This window comes from Pristiophorus japonicus, chromosome 4 (genome assembly GCF_044704955.1).
Source record: "Pristiophorus japonicus isolate sPriJap1 chromosome 4, sPriJap1.hap1, whole genome shotgun sequence".
Lineage (NCBI taxonomy): Eukaryota > Metazoa > Chordata > Chondrichthyes > Pristiophoridae > Pristiophorus > Pristiophorus japonicus.
Window position 1 is genome coordinate 243,959,022 of NC_091980.1, and position 22,762 is coordinate 243,981,783.

General features: G+C 57.3%; 1 protein-coding gene across 3 annotated transcripts in view; it reads left to right on the plus strand.

The window, feature by feature from the left end:
* Positions 1 to 22,762, plus strand: part of map4k5 (mitogen-activated protein kinase kinase kinase kinase 5) — a 285,168-nt gene that overhangs the window by 107,122 nt on the left and 155,284 nt on the right. For all 3 annotated transcript variants that reach the window (XM_070879237.1, XM_070879238.1, XM_070879239.1), the window contains one exon: positions 22,345 to 22,435. In XM_070879237.1, coding sequence (XP_070735338.1) covers positions 22,345 to 22,435 — 91 coding nt within the window. The remainder of the gene's footprint in view (positions 1 to 22,344; positions 22,436 to 22,762) is intronic.

The window sequence follows — 22,762 nt, forward strand, 5'->3', positions numbered from 1 at the left end:
GCCCAGACTCTCCCACTTGCCCAGACTCTCCCACTTGCCCAGACTCTCCCACTTGCCCAGACTCTCCCACTTGCCCAGACTCTCCCACTTGCCCAGACTCTCCCACTTGCCCAGACTCTCCCACTTGCCCAGACTCTCCCACTTGCCCAGACTCTCCCACTTGCCCAGACTCTCCCACTTGCCCAGACTCTCCCACTTGCCCAGACTCTCCCACTTGCCCAGACTCTCCCACTTGCCCAGACTCTCCCACTTGCCCAGACTCTCCCACTTGCCCAGACTCTCCCACTTGCCCAGACTCTCCCACTTGCCCAGACTCTCCCACTTGCCCAGACTCTCCCACTTGCCCAGACTCTCCCACTTGCCCAGACTCTCCCACTTGCCCAGACTCTCCCACTTGCCCAGACTCTCCCACTTGCCCAGACTCTCCCACTTGCCCAGACTCTCCCACTTGCCCAGACTCTCCCACTTGCCCAGACTCTCCCACTTGCCCAGACTCTCCCACTTGCCCAGACTCTCCCACTTGCCCAGACTCTCCCACTTGCCCAGACTCTCCCACTTGCCCAGACTCTCCCACTTGCCCAGACTCTCCCACTTGCCCAGACTCTCCCACTTGCCCAGACTCTCCCACTTGCCCAGACTCTCCCACTTGCCCAGACTCTCCCACTTGCCCAGACTCTCCCACTTGCCCAGACTCTCCCACTTGCCCAGACTCTCCCACTTGCCCAGACTCTCCCACTTGCCCAGACTCTCCCACTTGCCCAGACTCTCCCACTTGCCCAGACTCTCCCACTTGCCCAGACTCTCCCACTTGCCCAGACTCTCCCACTTGCCCAGACTCTCCCACTTGCCCAGACTCTCCCACTTGCCCAGACTCTCCCACTTGCCCAGACTCTCCCACTTGCCCAGACTCTCCCACTTGCCCAGACTCTCCCACTTGCCCAGACTCTCCCACTTGCCCAGACTCTCCCACTTGCCCAGACTCTCCCACTTGCCCAGACTCTCCCACTTGCCCAGACTCTCCCACTTGCCCAGACTCTCCCACTTGCCCAGACTCTCCCACTTGCCCAGACTCTCCCACTTGCCCAGACTCTCCCACTTGCCCAGACTCTCCCACTTGCCCAGACTCTCCCACTTGCCCAGACTCTCCCACTTGCCCAGACTCTCCCACTTGCCCAGACTCTCCCACTTGCCCAGACTCTCCCACTTGCCCAGACTCTCCCACTTGCCCAGACTCTCCCACTTGCCCAGACTCTCCCACTTGCCCAGACTCTCCCACTTGCCCAGACTCTCCCACTTGCCCAGACTCTCCCACTTGCCCAGACTCTCCCACTTGCCCAGACTCTCCCACTTGCCCAGACTCTCCCACTTGCCCAGACTCTCCCACTTGCCCAGACTCTCCCACTTGCCCAGACTCTCCCACTTGCCCAGACTCTCCCACTTGCCCAGACTCTCCCACTTGCCCAGACTCTCCCACTTGCCCAGACTCTCCCACTTGCCCAGACTCTCCCACTTGCCCAGACTCTCCCACTTGCCCAGACTCTCCCACTTGCCCAGACTCTCCCACTTGCCCAGACTCTCCCACTTGCCCAGACTCTCCCACTTGCCCAGACTCTCCCACTTGCCCAGACTCTCCCACTTGCCCAGACTCTCCCACTTGCCCAGACTCTCCCACTTGCCCAGACTCTCCCACTTGCCCAGACTCTCCCACTTGCCCAGACTCTCCCACTTGCCCAGACTCTCCCACTTGCCCAGACTCTCCCACTTGCCCAGACTCTCCCACTTGCCCAGACTCTCCCACTTGCCCAGACTCTCCCACTTGCCCAGACTCTCCCACTTGCCCAGACTCTCCCACTTGCCCAGACTCTCCCACTTGCCCAGACTCTCCCACTTGCCCAGACTCTCCCACTTGCCCAGACTCTCCCACTTGCCCAGACTCTCCCACTTGCCCAGACTCTCCCACTTGCCCAGACTCTCCCACTTGCCCAGACTCTCCCACTTGCCCAGACTCTCCCACTTGCCCAGACTCTCCCACTTGCCCAGACTCTCCCACTTGCCCAGACTCTCCCACTTGCCCAGACTCTCCCACTTGCCCAGACTCTCCCACTTGCCCAGACTCTCCCACTTGCCCAGACTCTCCCACTTGCCCAGACTCTCCCACTTGCCCAGACTCTCCCACTTGCCCAGACTCTCCCACTTGCCCAGACTCTCCCACTTGCCCAGACTCTCCCACTTGCCCAGACTCTCCCACTTGCCCAGACTCTCCCACTTGCCCAGACTCTCCCACTTGCCCAGACTCTCCCACTTGCCCAGACTCTCCCACTTGCCCAGACTCTCCCACTTGCCCAGACTCTCCCACTTGCCCAGACTCTCCCACTTGCCCAGACTCTCCCACTTGCCCAGACTCTCCCACTTGCCCAGACTCTCCCACTTGCCCAGACTCTCCCACTTGCCCAGACTCTCCCACTTGCCCAGACTCTCCCACTTGCCCAGACTCTCCCACTTGCCCAGACTCTCCCACTTGCCCAGACTCTCCCACTTGCCCAGACTCTCCCACTTGCCCAGACTCTCCCACTTGCCCAGACTCTCCCACTTGCCCAGACTCTCCCACTTGCCCAGACTCTCCCACTTGCCCAGACTCTCCCACTTGCCCAGACTCTCCCACTTGCCCAGACTCTCCCACTTGCCCAGACTCTCCCACTTGCCCAGACTCTCCCACTTGCCCAGACTCTCCCACTTGCCCAGACTCTCCCACTTGCCCAGACTCTCCCACTTGCCCAGACTCTCCCACTTGCCCAGACTCTCCCACTTGCCCAGACTCTCCCACTTGCCCAGACTCTCCCACTTGCCCAGACTCTCCCACTTGCCCAGACTCTCCCACTTGCCCAGACTCTCCCACTTGCCCAGACTCTCCCACTTGCCCAGACTCTCCCACTTGCCCAGACTCTCCCACTTGCCCAGACTCTCCCACTTGCCCAGACTCTCCCACTTGCCCAGACTCTCCCACTTGCCCAGACTCTCCCACTTGCCCAGACTCTCCCACTTGCCCAGACTCTCCCACTTGCCCAGACTCTCCCACTTGCCCAGACTCTCCCACTTGCCCAGACTCTCCCACTTGCCCAGACTCTCCCACTTGCCCAGACTCTCCCACTTGCCCAGACTCTCCCACTTGCCCAGACTCTCCCACTTGCCCAGACTCTCCCACTTGCCCAGACTCTCCCACTTGCCCAGACTCTCCCACTTGCCCAGACTCTCCCACTTGCCCAGACTCTCCCACTTGCCCAGACTCTCCCACTTGCCCAGACTCTCCCACTTGCCCAGACTCTCCCACTTGCCCAGACTCTCCCACTTGCCCAGACTCTCCCACTTGCCCAGACTCTCCCACTTGCCCAGACTCTCCCACTTGCCCAGACTCTCCCACTTGCCCAGACTCTCCCACTTGCCCAGACTCTCCCACTTGCCCAGACTCTCCCACTTGCCCAGACTCTCCCACTTGCCCAGACTCTCCCACTTGCCCAGACTCTCCCACTTGCCCAGACTCTCCCACTTGCCCAGACTCTCCCACTTGCCCAGACTCTCCCACTTGCCCAGACTCTCCCACTTGCCCAGACTCTCCCACTTGCCCAGACTCTCCCACTTGCCCAGACTCTCCCACTTGCCCAGACTCTCCCACTTGCCCAGACTCTCCCACTTGCCCAGACTCTCCCACTTGCCCAGACTCTCCCACTTGCCCAGACTCTCCCACTTGCCCAGACTCTCCCACTTGCCCAGACTCTCCCACTTGCCCAGACTCTCCCACTTGCCCAGACTCTCCCACTTGCCCAGACTCTCCCACTTGCCCAGACTCTCCCACTTGCCCAGACTCTCCCACTTGCCCAGACTCTCCCACTTGCCCAGACTCTCCCACTTGCCCAGACTCTCCCACTTGCCCAGACTCTCCCACTTGCCCAGACTCTCCCACTTGCCCAGACTCTCCCACTTGCCCAGACTCTCCCACTTGCCCAGACTCTCCCACTTGCCCAGACTCTCCCACTTGCCCAGACTCTCCCACTTGCCCAGACTCTCCCACTTGCCCAGACTCTCCCACTTGCCCAGACTCTCCCACTTGCCCAGACTCTCCCACTTGCCCAGACTCTCCCACTTGCCCAGACTCTCCCACTTGCCCAGACTCTCCCACTTGCCCAGACTCTCCCACTTGCCCAGACTCTCCCACTTGCCCAGACTCTCCCACTTGCCCAGACTCTCCCACTTGCCCAGACTCTCCCACTTGCCCAGACTCTCCCACTTGCCCAGACTCTCCCACTTGCCCAGACTCTCCCACTTGCCCAGACTCTCCCACTTGCCCAGACTCTCCCACTTGCCCAGACTCTCCCACTTGCCCAGACTCTCCCACTTGCCCAGACTCTCCCACTTGCCCAGACTCTCCCACTTGCCCAGACTCTCCCACTTGCCCAGACTCTCCCACTTGCCCAGACTCTCCCACTTGCCCAGACTCTCCCACTTGCCCAGACTCTCCCACTTGCCCAGACTCTCCCACTTGCCCAGACTCTCCCACTTGCCCAGACTCTCCCACTTGCCCAGACTCTCCCACTTGCCCAGACTCTCCCACTTGCCCAGACTCTCCCACTTGCCCAGACTCTCCCACTTGCCCAGACTCTCCCACTTGCCCAGACTCTCCCACTTGCCCAGACTCTCCCACTTGCCCAGACTCTCCCACTTGCCCAGACTCTCCCACTTGCCCAGACTCTCCCACTTGCCCAGACTCTCCCACTTGCCCAGACTCTCCCACTTGCCCAGACTCTCCCACTTGCCCAGACTCTCCCACTTGCCCAGACTCTCCCACTTGCCCAGACTCTCCCACTTGCCCAGACTCTCCCACTTGCCCAGACTCTCCCACTTGCCCAGACTCTCCCACTTGCCCAGACTCTCCCACTTGCCCAGACTCTCCCACTTGCCCAGACTCTCCCACTTGCCCAGACTCTCCCACTTGCCCAGACTCTCCCACTTGCCCAGACTCTCCCACTTGCCCAGACTCTCCCACTTGCCCAGACTCTCCCACTTGCCCAGACTCTCCCACTTGCCCAGACTCTCCCACTTGCCCAGACTCTCCCACTTGCCCAGACTCTCCCACTTGCCCAGACTCTCCCACTTGCCCAGACTCTCCCACTTGCCCAGACTCTCCCACTTGCCCAGACTCTCCCACTTGCCCAGACTCTCCCACTTGCCCAGACTCTCCCACTTGCCCAGACTCTCCCACTTGCCCAGACTCTCCCACTTGCCCAGACTCTCCCACTTGCCCAGACTCTCCCACTTGCCCAGACTCTCCCACTTGCCCAGACTCTCCCACTTGCCCAGACTCTCCCACTTGCCCAGACTCTCCCACTTGCCCAGACTCTCCCACTTGCCCAGACTCTCCCACTTGCCCAGACTCTCCCACTTGCCCAGACTCTCCCACTTGCCCAGACTCTCCCACTTGCCCAGACTCTCCCACTTGCCCAGACTCTCCCACTTGCCCAGACTCTCCCACTTGCCCAGACTCTCCCACTTGCCCAGACTCTCCCACTTGCCCAGACTCTCCCACTTGCCCAGACTCTCCCACTTGCCCAGACTCTCCCACTTGCCCAGACTCTCCCACTTGCCCAGACTCCCACTTGCCCAGACTCTCCCACTTGCCCAGACTCTCCCACTTGCCCAGACTCTCCCACTTGCCCAGACTCTCCCACTTGCCCAGACTCTCCCACTTGCCCAGACTCTCCCACTTGCCCAGACTCTCCCACTTGCCCAGACTCTCCCACTTGCCCAGACTCTCCCACTTGCCCAGACTCTCCCACTTGCCCAGACTCTCCCACTTGCCCAGACTCTCCCACTTGCCCAGACTCTCCCACTTGCCCAGACTCTCCCACTTGCCCAGACTCTCCCACTTGCCCAGACTCTCCCACTTGCCCAGACTCTCCCACTTGCCCAGACTCTCCCACTTGCCCAGACTCTCCCACTTGCCCAGACTCTCCCACTTGCCCAGACTCTCCCACTTGCCCAGACTCTCCCACTTGCCCAGACTCTCCCACTTGCCCAGACTCTCCCACTTGCCCAGACTCTCCCACTTGCCCAGACTCTCCCACTTGCCCAGACTCTCCCACTTGCCCAGACTCTCCCACTTGCCCAGACTCTCCCACTTGCCCAGACTCTCCCACTTGCCCAGACTCTCCCACTTGCCCAGACTCTCCCACTTGCCCAGACTCTCCCACTTGCCCAGACTCTCCCACTTGCCCAGACTCTCCCACTTGCCCAGACTCTCCCACTTGCCCAGACTCTCCCACTTGCCCAGACTCTCCCACTTGCCCAGACTCTCCCACTTGCCCAGACTCTCCCACTTGCCCAGACTCTCCCACTTGCCCAGACTCTCCCACTTGCCCAGACTCTCCCACTTGCCCAGACTCTCCCACTTGCCCAGACTCTCCCACTTGCCCAGACTCTCCCACTTGCCCAGACTCTCCCACTTGCCCAGACTCTCCCACTTGCCCAGACTCTCCCACTTGCCCAGACTCTCCCACTTGCCCAGACTCTCCCACTTGCCCAGACTCTCCCACTTGCCCAGACTCTCCCACTTGCCCAGACTCTCCCACTTGCCCAGACTCTCCCACTTGCCCAGACTCTCCCACTTGCCCAGACTCTCCCACTTGCCCAGACTCTCCCACTTGCCCAGACTCTCCCACTTGCCCAGACTCTCCCACTTGCCCAGACTCTCCCACTTGCCCAGACTCTCCCACTTGCCCAGACTCTCCCACTTGCCCAGACTCTCCCACTTGCCCAGACTCTCCCACTTGCCCAGACTCTCCCACTTGCCCAGACTCTCCCACTTGCCCAGACTCTCCCACTTGCCCAGACTCTCCCACTTGCCCAGACTCTCCCACTTGCCCAGACTCTCCCACTTGCCCAGACTCTCCCACTTGCCCAGACTCTCCCACTTGCCCAGACTCTCCCACTTGCCCAGACTCTCCCACTTGCCCAGACTCTCCCACTTGCCCAGACTCTCCCACTTGCCCAGACTCTCCCACTTGCCCAGACTCTCCCACTTGCCCAGACTCTCCCACTTGCCCAGACTCTCCCACTTGCCCAGACTCTCCCACTTGCCCAGACTCTCCCACTTGCCCAGACTCTCCCACTTGCCCAGACTCTCCCACTTGCCCAGACTCTCCCACTTGCCCAGACTCTCCCACTTGCCCAGACTCTCCCACTTGCCCAGACTCTCCCACTTGCCCAGACTCTCCCACTTGCCCAGACTCTCCCACTTGCCCAGACTCTCCCACTTGCCCAGACTCTCCCACTTGCCCAGACTCTCCCACTTGCCCAGACTCTCCCACTTGCCCAGACTCTCCCACTTGCCCAGACTCTCCCACTTGCCCAGACTCTCCCACTTGCCCAGACTCTCCCACTTGCCCAGACTCTCCCACTTGCCCAGACTCTCCCACTTGCCCAGACTCTCCCACTTGCCCAGACTCTCCCACTTGCCCAGACTCTCCCACTTGCCCAGACTCTCCCACTTGCCCAGACTCTCCCACTTGCCCAGACTCTCCCACTTGCCCAGACTCTCCCACTTGCCCAGACTCTCCCACTTGCCCAGACTCTCCCACTTGCCCAGACTCTCCCACTTGCCCAGACTCTCCCACTTGCCCAGACTCTCCCACTTGCCCAGACTCTCCCACTTGCCCAGACTCTCCCACTTGCCCAGACTCTCCCACTTGCCCAGACTCTCCCACTTGCCCAGACTCTCCCACTTGCCCAGACTCTCCCACTTGCCCAGACTCTCCCACTTGCCCAGACTCTCCCACTTGCCCAGACTCTCCCACTTGCCCAGACTCTCCCACTTGCCCAGACTCTCCCACTTGCCCAGACTCTCCCACTTGCCCAGACTCTCCCACTTGCCCAGACTCTCCCACTTGCCCAGACTCTCCCACTTGCCCAGACTCTCCCACTTGCCCAGACTCTCCCACTTGCCCAGACTCTCCCACTTGCCCAGACTCTCCCACTTGCCCAGACTCTCCCACTTGCCCAGACTCTCCCACTTGCCCAGACTCTCCCACTTGCCCAGACTCTCCCACTTGCCCAGACTCTCCCACTTGCCCAGACTCTCCCACTTGCCCAGACTCTCCCACTTGCCCAGACTCTCCCACTTGCCCAGACTCTCCCACTTGCCCAGACTCTCCCACTTGCCCAGACTCTCCCACTTGCCCAGACTCTCCCACTTGCCCAGACTCTCCCACTTGCCCAGACTCTCCCACTTGCCCAGACTCTCCCACTTGCCCAGACTCTCCCACTTGCCCAGACTCTCCCACTTGCCCAGACTCTCCCACTTGCCCAGACTCTCCCACTTGCCCAGACTCTCCCACTTGCCCAGACTCTCCCACTTGCCCAGACTCTCCCACTTGCCCAGACTCTCCCACTTGCCCAGACTCTCCCACTTGCCCAGACTCTCCCACTTGCCCAGACTCTCCCACTTGCCCAGACTCTCCCACTTGCCCAGACTCTCCCACTTGCCCAGACTCTCCCACTTGCCCAGACTCTCCCACTTGCCCAGACTCTCCCACTTGCCCAGACTCTCCCACTTGCCCAGACTCTCCCACTTGCCCAGACTCTCCCACTTGCCCAGACTCTCCCACTTGCCCAGACTCTCCCACTTGCCCAGACTCTCCCACTTGCCCAGACTCTCCCACTTGCCCAGACTCTCCCACTTGCCCAGACTCTCCCACTTGCCCAGACTCTCCCACTTGCCCAGACTCTCCCACTTGCCCAGACTCTCCCACTTGCCCAGACTCTCCCACTTGCCCAGACTCTCCCACTTGCCCAGACTCTCCCACTTGCCCAGACTCTCCCACTTGCCCAGACTCTCCCACTTGCCCAGACTCTCCCACTTGCCCAGACTCTCCCACTTGCCCAGACTCTCCCACTTGCCCAGACTCTCCCACTTGCCCAGACTCTCCCACTTGCCCAGACTCTCCCACTTGCCCAGACTCTCCCACTTGCCCAGACTCTCCCACTTGCCCAGACTCTCCCACTTGCCCAGACTCTCCCACTTGCCCAGACTCTCCCACTTGCCCAGACTCTCCCACTTGCCCAGACTCTCCCACTTGCCCAGACTCTCCCACTTGCCCAGACTCTCCCACTTGCCCAGACTCTCCCACTTGCCCAGACTCTCCCACTTGCCCAGACTCTCCCACTTGCCCAGACTCTCCCACTTGCCCAGACTCTCCCACTTGCCCAGACTCTCCCACTTGCCCAGACTCTCCCACTTGCCCAGACTCTCCCACTTGCCCAGACTCTCCCACTTGCCCAGACTCTCCCACTTGCCCAGACTCTCCCACTTGCCCAGACTCTCCCACTTGCCCAGACTCTCCCACTTGCCCAGACTCTCCCACTTGCCCAGACTCTCCCACTTGCCCAGACTCTCCCACTTGCCCAGACTCTCCCACTTGCCCAGACTCTCCCACTTGCCCAGACTCTCCCACTTGCCCAGACTCTCCCACTTGCCCAGACTCTCCCACTTGCCCAGACTCTCCCACTTGCCCAGACTCTCCCACTTGCCCAGACTCTCCCACTTGCCCAGACTCTCCCACTTGCCCAGACTCTCCCACTTGCCCAGACTCTCCCACTTGCCCAGACTCTCCCACTTGCCCAGACTCTCCCACTTGCCCAGACTCTCCCACTTGCCCAGACTCTCCCACTTGCCCAGACTCTCCCACTTGCCCAGACTCTCCCACTTGCCCAGACTCTCCCACTTGCCCAGACTCTCCCACTTGCCCAGACTCTCCCACTTGCCCAGACTCTCCCACTTGCCCAGACTCTCCCACTTGCCCAGACTCTCCCACTTGCCCAGACTCTCCCACTTGCCCAGACTCTCCCACTTGCCCAGACTCTCCCACTTGCCCAGACTCTCCCACTTGCCCAGACTCTCCCACTTGCCCAGACTCTCCCACTTGCCCAGACTCTCCCACTTGCCCAGACTCTCCCACTTGCCCAGACTCTCCCACTTGCCCAGACTCTCCCACTTGCCCAGACTCTCCCACTTGCCCAGACTCTCCCACTTGCCCAGACTCTCCCACTTGCCCAGACTCTCCCACTTGCCCAGACTCTCCCACTTGCCCAGACTCTCCCACTTGCCCAGACTCTCCCACTTGCCCAGACTCTCCCACTTGCCCAGACTCTCCCACTTGCCCAGACTCTCCCACTTGCCCAGACTCTCCCACTTGCCCAGACTCTCCCACTTGCCCAGACTCTCCCACTTGCCCAGACTCTCCCACTTGCCCAGACTCTCCCACTTGCCCAGACTCTCCCACTTGCCCAGACTCTCCCACTTGCCCAGACTCTCCCACTTGCCCAGACTCTCCCACTTGCCCAGACTCTCCCACTTGCCCAGACTCTCCCACTTGCCCAGACTCTCCCACTTGCCCAGACTCTCCCACTTGCCCAGACTCTCCCACTTGCCCAGACTCTCCCACTTGCCCAGACTCTCCCACTTGCCCAGACTCTCCCACTTGCCCAGACTCTCCCACTTGCCCAGACTCTCCCACTTGCCCAGACTCTCCCACTTGCCCAGACTCTCCCACTTGCCCAGACTCTCCCACTTGCCCAGACTCTCCCACTTGCCCAGACTCTCCCACTTGCCCAGACTCTCCCACTTGCCCAGACTCTCCCACTTGCCCAGACTCTCCCACTTGCCCAGACTCTCCCACTTGCCCAGACTCTCCCACTTGCCCAGACTCTCCCACTTGCCCAGACTCTCCCACTTGCCCAGACTCTCCCACTTGCCCAGACTCTCCCACTTGCCCAGACTCTCCCACTTGCCCAGACTCTCCCACTTGCCCAGACTCTCCCACTTGCCCAGACTCTCCCACTTGCCCAGACTCTCCCACTTGCCCAGACTCTCCCACTTGCCCAGACTCTCCCACTTGCCCAGACTCTCCCACTTGCCCAGACTCTCCCACTTGCCCAGACTCTCCCACTTGCCCAGACTCTCCCACTTGCCCAGACTCTCCCACTTGCCCAGACTCTCCCACTTGCCCAGACTCTCCCACTTGCCCAGACTCTCCCACTTGCCCAGACTCTCCCACTTGCCCAGACTCTCCCACTTGCCCAGACTCTCCCACTTGCCCAGACTCTCCCACTTGCCCAGACTCTCCCACTTGCCCAGACTCTCCCACTTGCCCAGACTCTCCCACTTGCCCAGACTCTCCCACTTGCCCAGACTCTCCCACTTGCCCAGACTCTCCCACTTGCCCAGACTCTCCCACTTGCCCAGACTCTCCCACTTGCCCAGACTCTCCCACTTGCCCAGACTCTCCCACTTGCCCAGACTCTCCCACTTGCCCAGACTCTCCCACTTGCCCAGACTCTCCCACTTGCCCAGACTCTCCCACTTGCCCAGACTCTCCCACTTGCCCAGACTCTCCCACTTGCCCAGACTCTCCCACTTGCCCAGACTCTCCCACTTGCCCAGACTCTCCCACTTGCCCAGACTCTCCCACTTGCCCAGACTCTCCCACTTGCCCAGACTCTCCCACTTGCCCAGACTCTCCCACTTGCCCAGACTCTCCCACTTGCCCAGACTCTCCCACTTGCCCAGACTCTCCCACTTGCCCAGACTCTCCCACTTGCCCAGACTCTCCCACTTGCCCAGACTCTCCCACTTGCCCAGACTCTCCCACTTGCCCAGACTCTCCCACTTGCCCAGACTCTCCCACTTGCCCAGACTCTCCCACTTGCCCAGACTCTCCCACTTGCCCAGACTCTCCCACTTGCCCAGACTCTCCCACTTGCCCAGACTCTCCCACTTGCCCAGACTCTCCCACTTGCCCAGACTCTCCCACTTGCCCAGACTCTCCCACTTGCCCAGACTCTCCCACTTGCCCAGACTCTCCCACTTGCCCAGACTCTCCCACTTGCCCAGACTCTCCCACTTGCCCAGACTCTCCCACTTGCCCAGACTCTCCCACTTGCCCAGACTCTCCCACTTGCCCAGACTCTCCCACTTGCCCAGACTCTCCCACTTGCCCAGACTCTCCCACTTGCCCAGACTCTCCCACTTGCCCAGACTCTCCCACTTGCCCAGACTCTCCCACTTGCCCAGACTCTCCCACTTGCCCAGACTCTCCCACTTGCCCAGACTCTCCCACTTGCCCAGACTCTCCCACTTGCCCAGACTCTCCCACTTGCCCAGACTCTCCCACTTGCCCAGACTCTCCCACTTGCCCAGACTCTCCCACTTGCCCAGACTCTCCCACTTGCCCAGACTCTCCCACTTGCCCAGACTCTCCCACTTGCCCAGACTCTCCCACTTGCCCAGACTCTCCCACTTGCCCAGACTCTCCCACTTGCCCAGACTCTCCCACTTGCCCAGACTCTCCCACTTGCCCAGACTCTCCCACTTGCCCAGACTCTCCCACTTGCCCAGACTCTCCCACTTGCCCAGACTCTCCCACTTGCCCAGACTCTCCCACTTGCCCAGACTCTCCCACTTGCCCAGACTCTCCCACTTGCCCAGACTCTCCCACTTGCCCAGACTCTCCCACTTGCCCAGACTCTCCCACTTGCCCAGACTCTCCCACTTGCCCAGACTCTCCCACTTGCCCAGACTCTCCCACTTGCCCAGACTCTCCCACTTGCCCAGACTCTCCCACTTGCCCAGACTCTCCCACTTGCCCAGACTCTCCCACTTGCCCAGACTCTCCCACTTGCCCAGACTCTCCCACTTGCCCAGACTCTCCCACTTGCCCAGACTCTCCCACTTGCCCAGACTCTCCCACTTGCCCAGACTCTCCCACTTGCCCAGACTCTCCCACTTGCCCAGACTCTCCCACTTGCCCAGACTCTCCCACTTGCCCAGACTCTCCCACTTGCCCAGACTCTCCCACTTGCCCAGACTCTCCCACTTGCCCAGACTCTCCCACTTGCCCAGACTCTCCCACTTGCCCAGACTCTCCCACTTGCCCAGACTCTCCCACTTGCCCAGACTCTCCCACTTGCCCAGACTCTCCCACTTGCCCAGACTCTCCCACTTGCCCAGACTCTCCCACTTGCCCAGACTCTCCCACTTGCCCAGACTCTCCCACTTGCCCAGACTCTCCCACTTGCCCAGACTCTCCCACTTGCCCAGACTCTCCCACTTGCCCAGACTCTCCCACTTGCCCAGACTCTCCCACTTGCCCAGACTCTCCCACTTGCCCAGACTCTCCCACTTGCCCAGACTCTCCCACTTGCCCAGACTCTCCCACTTGCCCAGACTCTCCCACTTGCCCAGACTCTCCCACTTGCCCAGACTCTCCCACTTGCCCAGACTCTCCCACTTGCCCAGACTCTCCCACTTGCCCAGACTCTCCCACTTGCCCAGACTCTCCCACTTGCCCAGACTCTCCCACTTGCCCAGACTCTCCCACTTGCCCAGACTCTCCCACTTGCCCAGACTCTCCCACTTGCCCAGACTCTCCCACTTGCCCAGACTCTCCCACTTGCCCAGACTCTCCCACTTGCCCAGACTCTCCCACTTGCCCAGACTCTCCCACTTGCCCAGACTCTCCCACTTGCCCAGACTCTCCCACTTGCCCAGACTCTCCCACTTGCCCAGACTCTCCCACTTGCCCAGACTCTCCCACTTGCCCAGACTCTCCCACTTGCCCAGACTCTCCCACTTGCCCAGACTCTCCCACTTGCCCAGACTCTCCCACTTGCCCAGACTCTCCCACTTGCCCAGACTCTCCCACTTGCCCAGACTCTCCCACTTGCCCAGACTCTCCCACTTGCCCAGACTCTCCCACTTGCCCAGACTCTCCCACTTGCCCAGACTCTCCCACTTGCCCAGACTCTCCCACTTGCCCAGACTCTCCCACTTGCCCAGACTCTCCCACTTGCCCAGACTCTCCCACTTGCCCAGACTCTCCCACTTGCCCAGACTCTCCCACTTGCCCAGACTCTCCCACTTGCCCAGACTCTCCCACTTGCCCAGACTCTCCCACTTGCCCAGACTCTCCCACTTGCCCAGACTCTCCCACTTGCCCAGACTCTCCCACTTGCCCAGACTCTCCCACTTGCCCAGACTCTCCCACTTGCCCAGACTCTCCCACTTGCCCAGACTCTCCCACTTGCCCAGACTCTCCCACTTGCCCAGACTCTCCCACTTGCCCAGACTCTCCCACTTGCCCAGACTCTCCCACTTGCCCAGACTCTCCCACTTGCCCAGACTCTCCCACTTGCCCAGACTCTCCCACTTGCCCAGACTCTCCCACTTGCCCAGACTCTCCCACTTGCCCAGACTCTCCCACTTGCCCAGACTCTCCCACTTGCCCAGACTCTCCCACTTGCCCAGACTCTCCCACTTGCCCAGACTCTCCCACTTGCCCAGACTCTCCCACTTGCCCAGACTCTCCCACTTGCCCAGACTCTCCCACTTGCCCAGACTCTCCCACTTGCCCAGACTCTCCCACTTGCCCAGACTCTCCCACTTGCCCAGACTCTCCCACTTGCCCAGACTCTCCCACTTGCCCAGACTCTCCCACTTGCCCAGACTCTCCCACTTGCCCAGACTCTCCCACTTGCCCAGACTCTCCCACTTGCCCAGACTCTCCCACTTGCCCAGACTCTCCCACTTGCCCAGACTCTCCCACTTGCCCAGACTCTCCCACTTGCCCAGACTCTCCCACTTGCCCAGACTCTCCCACTTGCCCAGACTCTCCCACTTGCCCAGACTCTCCCACTTGCCCAGACTCTCCCACTTGCCCAGACTCTCCCACTTGCCCAGACTCTCCCACTTGCCCAGACTCTCCCACTTGCCCAGACTCTCCCACTTGCCCAGACTCTCCCACTTGCCCAGACTCTCCCACTTGCCCAGACTCTCCCACTTGCCCAGACTCTCCCACTTGCCCAGACTCTCCCACTTGCCCAGACTCTCCCACTTGCCCAGACTCTCCCACTTGCCCAGACTCTCCCACTTGCCCAGACTCTCCCACTTGCCCAGACTCTCCCACTTGCCCAGACTCTCCCACTTGCCCAGACTCTCCCACTTGCCCAGACTCTCCCACTTGCCCAGACTCTCCCACTTGCCCAGACTCTCCCACTTGCCCAGACTCTCCCACTTGCCCAGACTCTCCCACTTGCCCAGACTCTCCCACTTGCCCAGACTCTCCCACTTGCCCAGACTCTCCCACTTGCCCAGACTCTCCCACTTGCCCAGACTCTCCCACTTGCCCAGACTCTCCCACTTGCCCAGACTCTCCCACTTGCCCAGACTCTCCCACTTGCCCAGACTCTCCCACTTGCCCAGACTCTCCCACTTGCCCAGACTCTCCCACTTGCCCAGACTCTCCCACTTGCCCAGACTCTCCCACTTGCCCAGACTCTCCCACTTGCCCAGACTCTCCCACTTGCCCAGACTCTCCCACTTGCCCAGACTCTCCCACTTGCCCAGACTCTCCCACTTGCCCAGACTCTCCCACTTGCCCAGACTCTCCCACTTGCCCAGACTCTCCCACTTGCCCAGACTCTCCCACTTGCCCAGACTCTCCCACTTGCCCAGACTCTCCCACTTGCCCAGACTCTCCCACTTGCCCAGACTCTCCCACTTGCCCAGACTCTCCCACTTGCCCAGACTCTCCCACTTGCCCAGACTCTCCCACTTGCCCAGACTCTCCCACTTGCCCAGACTCTCCCACTTGCCCAGACTCTCCCACTTGCCCAGACTCTCCCACTTGCCCAGACTCTCCCACTTGCCCAGACTCTCCCACTTGCCCAGACTCTCCCACTTGCCCAGACTCTCCCACTTGCCCAGACTCTCCCACTTGCCCAGACTCTCCCACTTGCCCAGACTCTCCCACTTGCCCAGACTCTCCCACTTGCCCAGACTCTCCCACTTGCCCAGACTCTCCCACTTGCCCAGACTCTCCCACTTGCCCAGACTCTCCCACTTGCCCAGACTCTCCCACTTGCCCAGACTCTCCCACTTGCCCAGACTCTCCCACTTGCCCAGACTCTCCCACTTGCCCAGACTCTCCCACTTGCCCAGACTCTCCCACTTGCCCAGACTCTCCCACTTGCCCAGACTCTCCCACTTGCCCAGACTCTCCCACTTGCCCAGACTCTCCCACTTGCCCAGACTCTCCCACTTGCCCAGACTCTCCCACTTGCCCAGACTCTCCCACTTGCCCAGACTCTCCCACTTGCCCAGACTCTCCCACTTGCCCAGACTCTCCCACTTGCCCAGACTCTCCCACTTGCCCAGACTCTCCCACTTGCCCAGACTCTCCCACTTGCCCAGACTCTCCCACTTGCCCAGACTCTCCCACTTGCCCAGACTCTCCCACTTGCCCAGACTCTCCCACTTGCCCAGACTCTCCCACTTGCCCAGACTCTCCCACTTGCCCAGACTCTCCCACTTGCCCAGACTCTCCCACTTGCCCAGACTCTCCCACTTGCCCAGACTCTCCCACTTGCCCAGACTCTCCCACTTGCCCAGACTCTCCCACTTGCCCAGACTCTCCCACTTGCCCAGACTCTCCCACTTGCCCAGACTCTCCCACTTGCCCAGACTCTCCCACTTGCCCAGACTCTCCCACTTGCCCAGACTCTCCCACTTGCCCAGACTCTCCCACTTGCCCAGACTCTCCCACTTGCCCAGACTCTCCCACTTGCCCAGACTCTCCCACTTGCCCAGACTCTCCCACTTGCCCAGACTCTCCCACTTGCCCAGACTCTCCCACTTGCCCAGACTCTCCCACTTGCCCAGACTCTCCCACTTGCCCAGACTCTCCCACTTGCCCAGACTCTCCCACTTGCCCAGACTCTCCCACTTGCCCAGACTCTCCCACTTGCCCAGACTCTCCCACTTGCCCAGACTCTCCCACTTGCCCAGACTCTCCCACTTGCCCAGACTCTCCCACTTGCCCAGACTCTCCCACTTGCCCAGACTCTCCCACTTGCCCAGACTCTCCCACTTGCCCAGACTCTCCCACTTGCCCAGACTCTCCCACTTGCCCAGACTCTCCCACTTGCCCAGACTCTCCCACTTGCCCAGACTCTCCCACTTGCCCAGACTCTCCCACTTGCCCAGACTCTCCCACTTGCCCAGACTCTCCCACTTGCCCAGACTCTCCCACTTGCCCAGACTCTCCCACTTGCCCAGACTCTCCCACTTGCCCAGACTCTCCCACTTGCCCAGACTCTCCCACTTGCCCAGACTCTCCCACTTGCCCAGACTCTCCCACTTGCCCAGACTCTCCCACTTGCCCAGACTCTCCCACTTGCCCAGACTCTCCCACTTGCCCAGACTCTCCCACTTGCCCAGACTCTCCCACTTGCCCAGACTCTCCCACTTGCCCAGACTCTCCCACTTGCCCAGACTCTCCCACTTGCCCAGACTCTCCCACTTGCCCAGACTCTCCCACTTGCCCAGACTCTCCCACTTGCCCAGACTCTCCCACTTGCCCAGACTCTCCCACTTGCCCAGACTCTCCCACTTGCCCAGACTCTCCCACTTGCCCAGACTCTCCCACTTGCCCAGACTCTCCCACTTGCCCAGACTCTCCCACTTGCCCAGACTCTCCCACTTGCCCAGACTCTCCCACTTGCCCAGACTCTCCCACTTGCCCAGACTCTCCCACTTGCCCAGACTCTCCCACTTGCCCAGACTCTCCCACTTGCCCAGACTCTCCCACTTGCCCAGACTCTCCCACTTGCCCAGACTCTCCCACTTGCCCAGACTCTCCCACTTGCCCAGACTCTCCCACTTGCCCAGACTCTCCCACTTGCCCAGACTCTCCCACTTGCCCAGACTCTCCCACTTGCCCAGACTCTCCCACTTGCCCAGACTCTCCCACTTGCCCAGACTCTCCCACTTGCCCAGACTCTCCCACTTGCCCAGACTCTCCCACTTGCCCAGACTCTCCCACTTGCCCAGACTCTCCCACTTGCCCAGACTCTCCCACTTGCCCAGACTCTCCCACTTGCCCAGACTCTCCCACTTGCCCAGACTCTCCCACTTGCCCAGACTCTCCCACTTGCCCAGACTCTCACCTTTGCACTCTGAGCTGTTGCTGCATGTCGTGCAGGTCTGCACAAAGCCCTCTCTTTCTTTTTATACTGTTTCTAGCTGACTCACCACTGGCCTGTTTAGGGAACCAACTTTGTAAGGTCCTCTCTGCTTCCCTTCCCGCCCCTATTTCTGGCTACCTGCGCTGATTTCTTAACTCTCCAAGGGTTTTCTGTGCGGCCACAAGTGGCCACATACGCTGGCCGAATTAGTTTGGAGCAACTATTAGCTGTCCAAAGTGACTTAAATGGCCAAAATTGGTGTAGATGGCTGGTAACACCCCCTTTTGGGAAAAAAACTAAACCAAACTCAAAAAAAAAAAATCCGAACTCACCTACACGAACGCAAATTGAATGTGCAAAATGTGGATTTTTAAGATACTCCAGAAAAATCAAGTTGCTCCAAAAAAAACAGAGCAACTCCTGGACCAATTTTGGGCCCAAAGTGCTACTATCTGGTACAGGTGCAGAGTGTGAGTCACTGCTGGCAAGATTTAATGCCTGGTTGTGAACTGGTACTCTAGCCACAAGGCGAGAGCTCTGCAATGCATGGTAATGTGAGTGTCTGATTTGGTTCCATTCTTTTCAGTAGGGCCAGTATTTTTGCCTATCCCGCGAGCTGATCCAAACCTGGAAAGGTGCACTAGTGGCTGGTTACTAATGTATATTCTGTGTATGATAGAGGTTGTTGAGATCAGGTGCTTCTGGTTTGGCTCCTCGGCTATTTCAAAGTGCTGGCCTATTGTAGTCTAATAGTTGTAAGATTTACGCAGCTCTTGTAGCTGAGTTGGGAGGTGGAGTCAAAAATTGGTGGGTCTCCTTGAGGTTAGAACACTAATAACCAGGTAATGCCAAGCTTTATTTTCTTAAGACAGATTTTGGGAGGAGGGAGAAGAAATATTTTGACTTATAAAACACAAAAAGCTTCATCCTGATGAATTGTACACTGTTAGTTAAAAGAACAGCTTGAATTTAAACGGGTAATTTATTTAATCAGATAGAAGCAGAACAAGCCTGGACAGTGAGTGTTGGCAAGCTATTGAACTCGGCGAAGCTAGATTCTGTTCTCCCTCATTGTTCTCTCTCTCTTACTTTTTACCTGGTCATTGGTTAGTGATCATTAGAGGGTGCTCTGGCTGACCCGACCATATAATGATTTTCTAAGTGCCCTGTTACCACGTCTCTAATAATAGATTCTAGCATTTTCCCTACTACCCTGCCAGCATGGCAGAGGCCCACGGGCAGGGCAAAACAATTTGTTGTGTGACAAAATTGAAATAACAGAGTAAGCAGCCCAATTTTACCTCCACTAATGGAGCATTTGGGACCCTTGTTTATTCTTAACTGCGGGCATGAGGAAATCAAATCTGTATGATGGGAAAATTAATTTTTACTACAGTTAAACATTAATTTTAGTCAAAATACTAATTATGGATTAGTTATGAGGATGGCTCATCAAGTTTTATAGTTTTAATCACTGCACCATTGGAGGCCCTGCCTTCAGGTGCCCAGGCCCTAAGCTCTGGAATTCCTTCCCTAAACTTCTCCACCTCTCTACCTCACTCTGCTCCTTAAAACTTACTACCTTGACCAAATTTTTGGACACCTGTCCTGATATCTCTTAAGTGGCTAAGTGTCAAATTTTGTTTTATAATGCTCCTGTGAAGCGATTGAGTAAACTGTCTGCTGGAGATTCAAGTCTTCTCCTGAAAATGGAGGGATAGTGACACCTGTAGGGTGGAAATATGTATAGCAGATGTTATACATTACTTAAAGAAAATGGAAAGTGCACCATGTCACGAAAACCTGACTATAAGAATCCAAAATTGGTATGACAAATGAAGTCTCCATTTTTAATACATAGATGAACAGCAGCAACATATTCAATATTGTGCATGCAGATATATTCAAGATGTGAACAAGAACTTGCATTTATATCATGCCTTTAACGGAGTAAAACTTTCCAAGGCACTTTACAGAAGTGTTCTAAAACAAATTTTGATATTGAGCCACTTGGAGATATCAGGGCAGATTTCCAAAAGTTTTTTAAAATTTGTTTCGGGATGTGGACGTCTCTGGCAAGGCCAGCATTTATTGCCCATACCCAATTGCCCTTGAGAAGGTGGTGGTGAGACGCCGCCTTGAATCACTGCAGTCCTTGTGGTGAAGGTACTCCCAAAGTGCTGTTAAGGAAGGAGTTCCAGGGTTTTGACCTGGCGACGATGAAGGAATGGCGATATATTTCCAAGTCAGGATGGTGTGTAACTAGGAGGGGAACTTGCAGGTGATGATGCTCCCATGCGCCTGCTGCCCTTGTCCTTCGAGGTGGTAGGGGTCGCGGGTTTGGGAGATGTTGCTGAAAAAGCTGTGGCGAGTTTAGTCAAAGAAGTATGTTTACGGGATAGAGGGATTTAGGGAAGGAATTCCAGAGCTTGGGGCCTCAGCAGATGCAGGCACGACCTCCAATGGTGGAGTGACTAAAATTGTGGATGCATGGGAGGCCATAACTGGAGGAACGCAGAGCTCTCTGGGGGTTGTCAGGCTGGAGGAGGTTACAGAGCTGGAGAGGGACGAGGCCATGGAGCGATTTGAAAAAAGGATGAGAATTTTAAAACCAAGGCATTGCTGGATCGGGAGCCATAGTAGGTCAGTGGACACGGGTGAATGGGACTTGATGTGAGTTAGGATATGGGCAACAGAGTTTTGGATGAGCTCAAGTTTACGAAGGGTGCAAGATGGGAGGCCAGCCAGGAAAGCTTTGGAATAGTCACGTTTAGAGGTAACAAAGGCATGGATAAGAGTTTCAGCAGCAGGTAAGTTGAGACACTGATTGAGACAGGCGATGTTACGGAGGTGGAAGTAGGCGGTCTTAGTGATGGAGTGGATATGGAGTCAGAAGCTCATCTCGGTCAAATAGGACACCAAGGTTGTGAATGGTCTGGTTCAGTTTCAGACAGAGGGCAGGGAGAAAGGGATGGAGTCGGTGACTAGGGAATGGAGTTTATGGCAGGGACCGTTCTGCTCATTACGTGTTGACTGACAAGCAGCATGACAAATCACAGGCAGTGGAGGGGTCGAGGAAGCATGTAGATGAGAGATAGGGGTCCAAGGATAGATCCTTGGGGGACTCCAGAGGTAACGGAGGAGGAAGAGAAGCCATTGCAGGTGTCTCTCTGCCTACGACTGGATAGATATGAATGGAACCAGGCGAGGGCAGTCCCACTCAGCTGGACGATTAAAGTAAGATGTTGGTGGAGTCTATTTACAATTTATATTAATGACTTGGATGAAGGGACCGTGTAATGTAGCCAAGTTTGCTGCTGATACAAAGATAGATGGGAAAGCAAGTTGTGAGGAGAACGCAAAAAATCTTCAAAGGGATATAGACAGGCTAAGTGAGCGGGCAAACATTTGGCAGATGGAGTATAATGTAGGAAAGTGTGAGGTTATCCACTTTGGCAGGAAAAATAAAGAAAATTATTATTTAAATGGCGATAAATTACATAAGGCTGCAGAACAGCATGAAACACAAAGTTAGTGTGTAGGTAATCAGGAAGGCAAATAAAATGTTGGCCTTTATTGCAAAGGGGATGGAGTATAAAAACAGAAGCCCTGCTACAACTGTACAGGGTATTGGTGAAGCCACACCTGGAGTACTGAGTACAGTATTTAAGGAAGGATATTGGAGGCAGTTCAGAGAAGGTTCACCAGAATGATTCCTGAAATGAAGGGGTTGACTTATGAGGAAAGGTTGAGTTGGTTGGGCCTATACTCATTGGAGTTTAGAAGAATGAGAGGTGACCTTATTGAAACATATAAGATACTGAGGTGGCTCAACAAGGTAGATGCAGAGAGGATGTTTCCTCTCATGGGGAATCTAGAACTAGGGAGCATAGTTTCAGAATAAGGGGTCGCCCATTTAGAACTGAGATGAGGAGGAATTTCTTCTGAGGGTTGTAAATCTGTGGAATTCTCGCCCCAAAGAGCTGTGGAGGCTGGGTCATTGAACATATTTAAGGTGGAGATACAGATTTTTGAACGATAAGGGAGTGAAGGGTTATGGAGAGCTAGCTGGCAGGGAAGTGGAGCTGAGCCCAAGACCAGATCAGCCATGATCTTATTGAATGGCGGACGGAGCAGGCTCGAGGGGTCAAATGGCCTACTCCTACTCTTATTTCTTATGTTCTTATGTCATTTGTAGCTTTGAATATATTTGAGTTAATGTGTATGTATATACAGACTGTAGCTGTAACATTCACATTCATTTTTCTTTTTTTACAGGAGATGACTTTTCCATTATACAGCAAGAAATTTTTATGGTAAAGGAGTGTAAGCATGCCAACATTGTGGCCTACTTTGGAAGCTATCTAAGGTGAATATGGGAAATGAATACTTCATTTAAAAAAAAAAAAATCATTATATGTGTATTACTTAACCAAGTAAAGTTATAAGTTTTTAGATCAGGGCTACTGAATACTGGAATCCATCAGCCAGTTAAGTTCTGCATGATGGTTCTTCAGCAATGGAAAGTTTTCATCCTCCATCAATGTACCACTCAAAAAAATGTTTCATTCAACACACAGCAAATGAGTACACTTCAGCTATCTGAGTTCATTTAAGCGCAATAGTGCAGCTCCAAACTTTAAAGTGAAGTACCAGGCTGGTCTTGATTAGTATTTTACTATTTCTAAGTCTCATA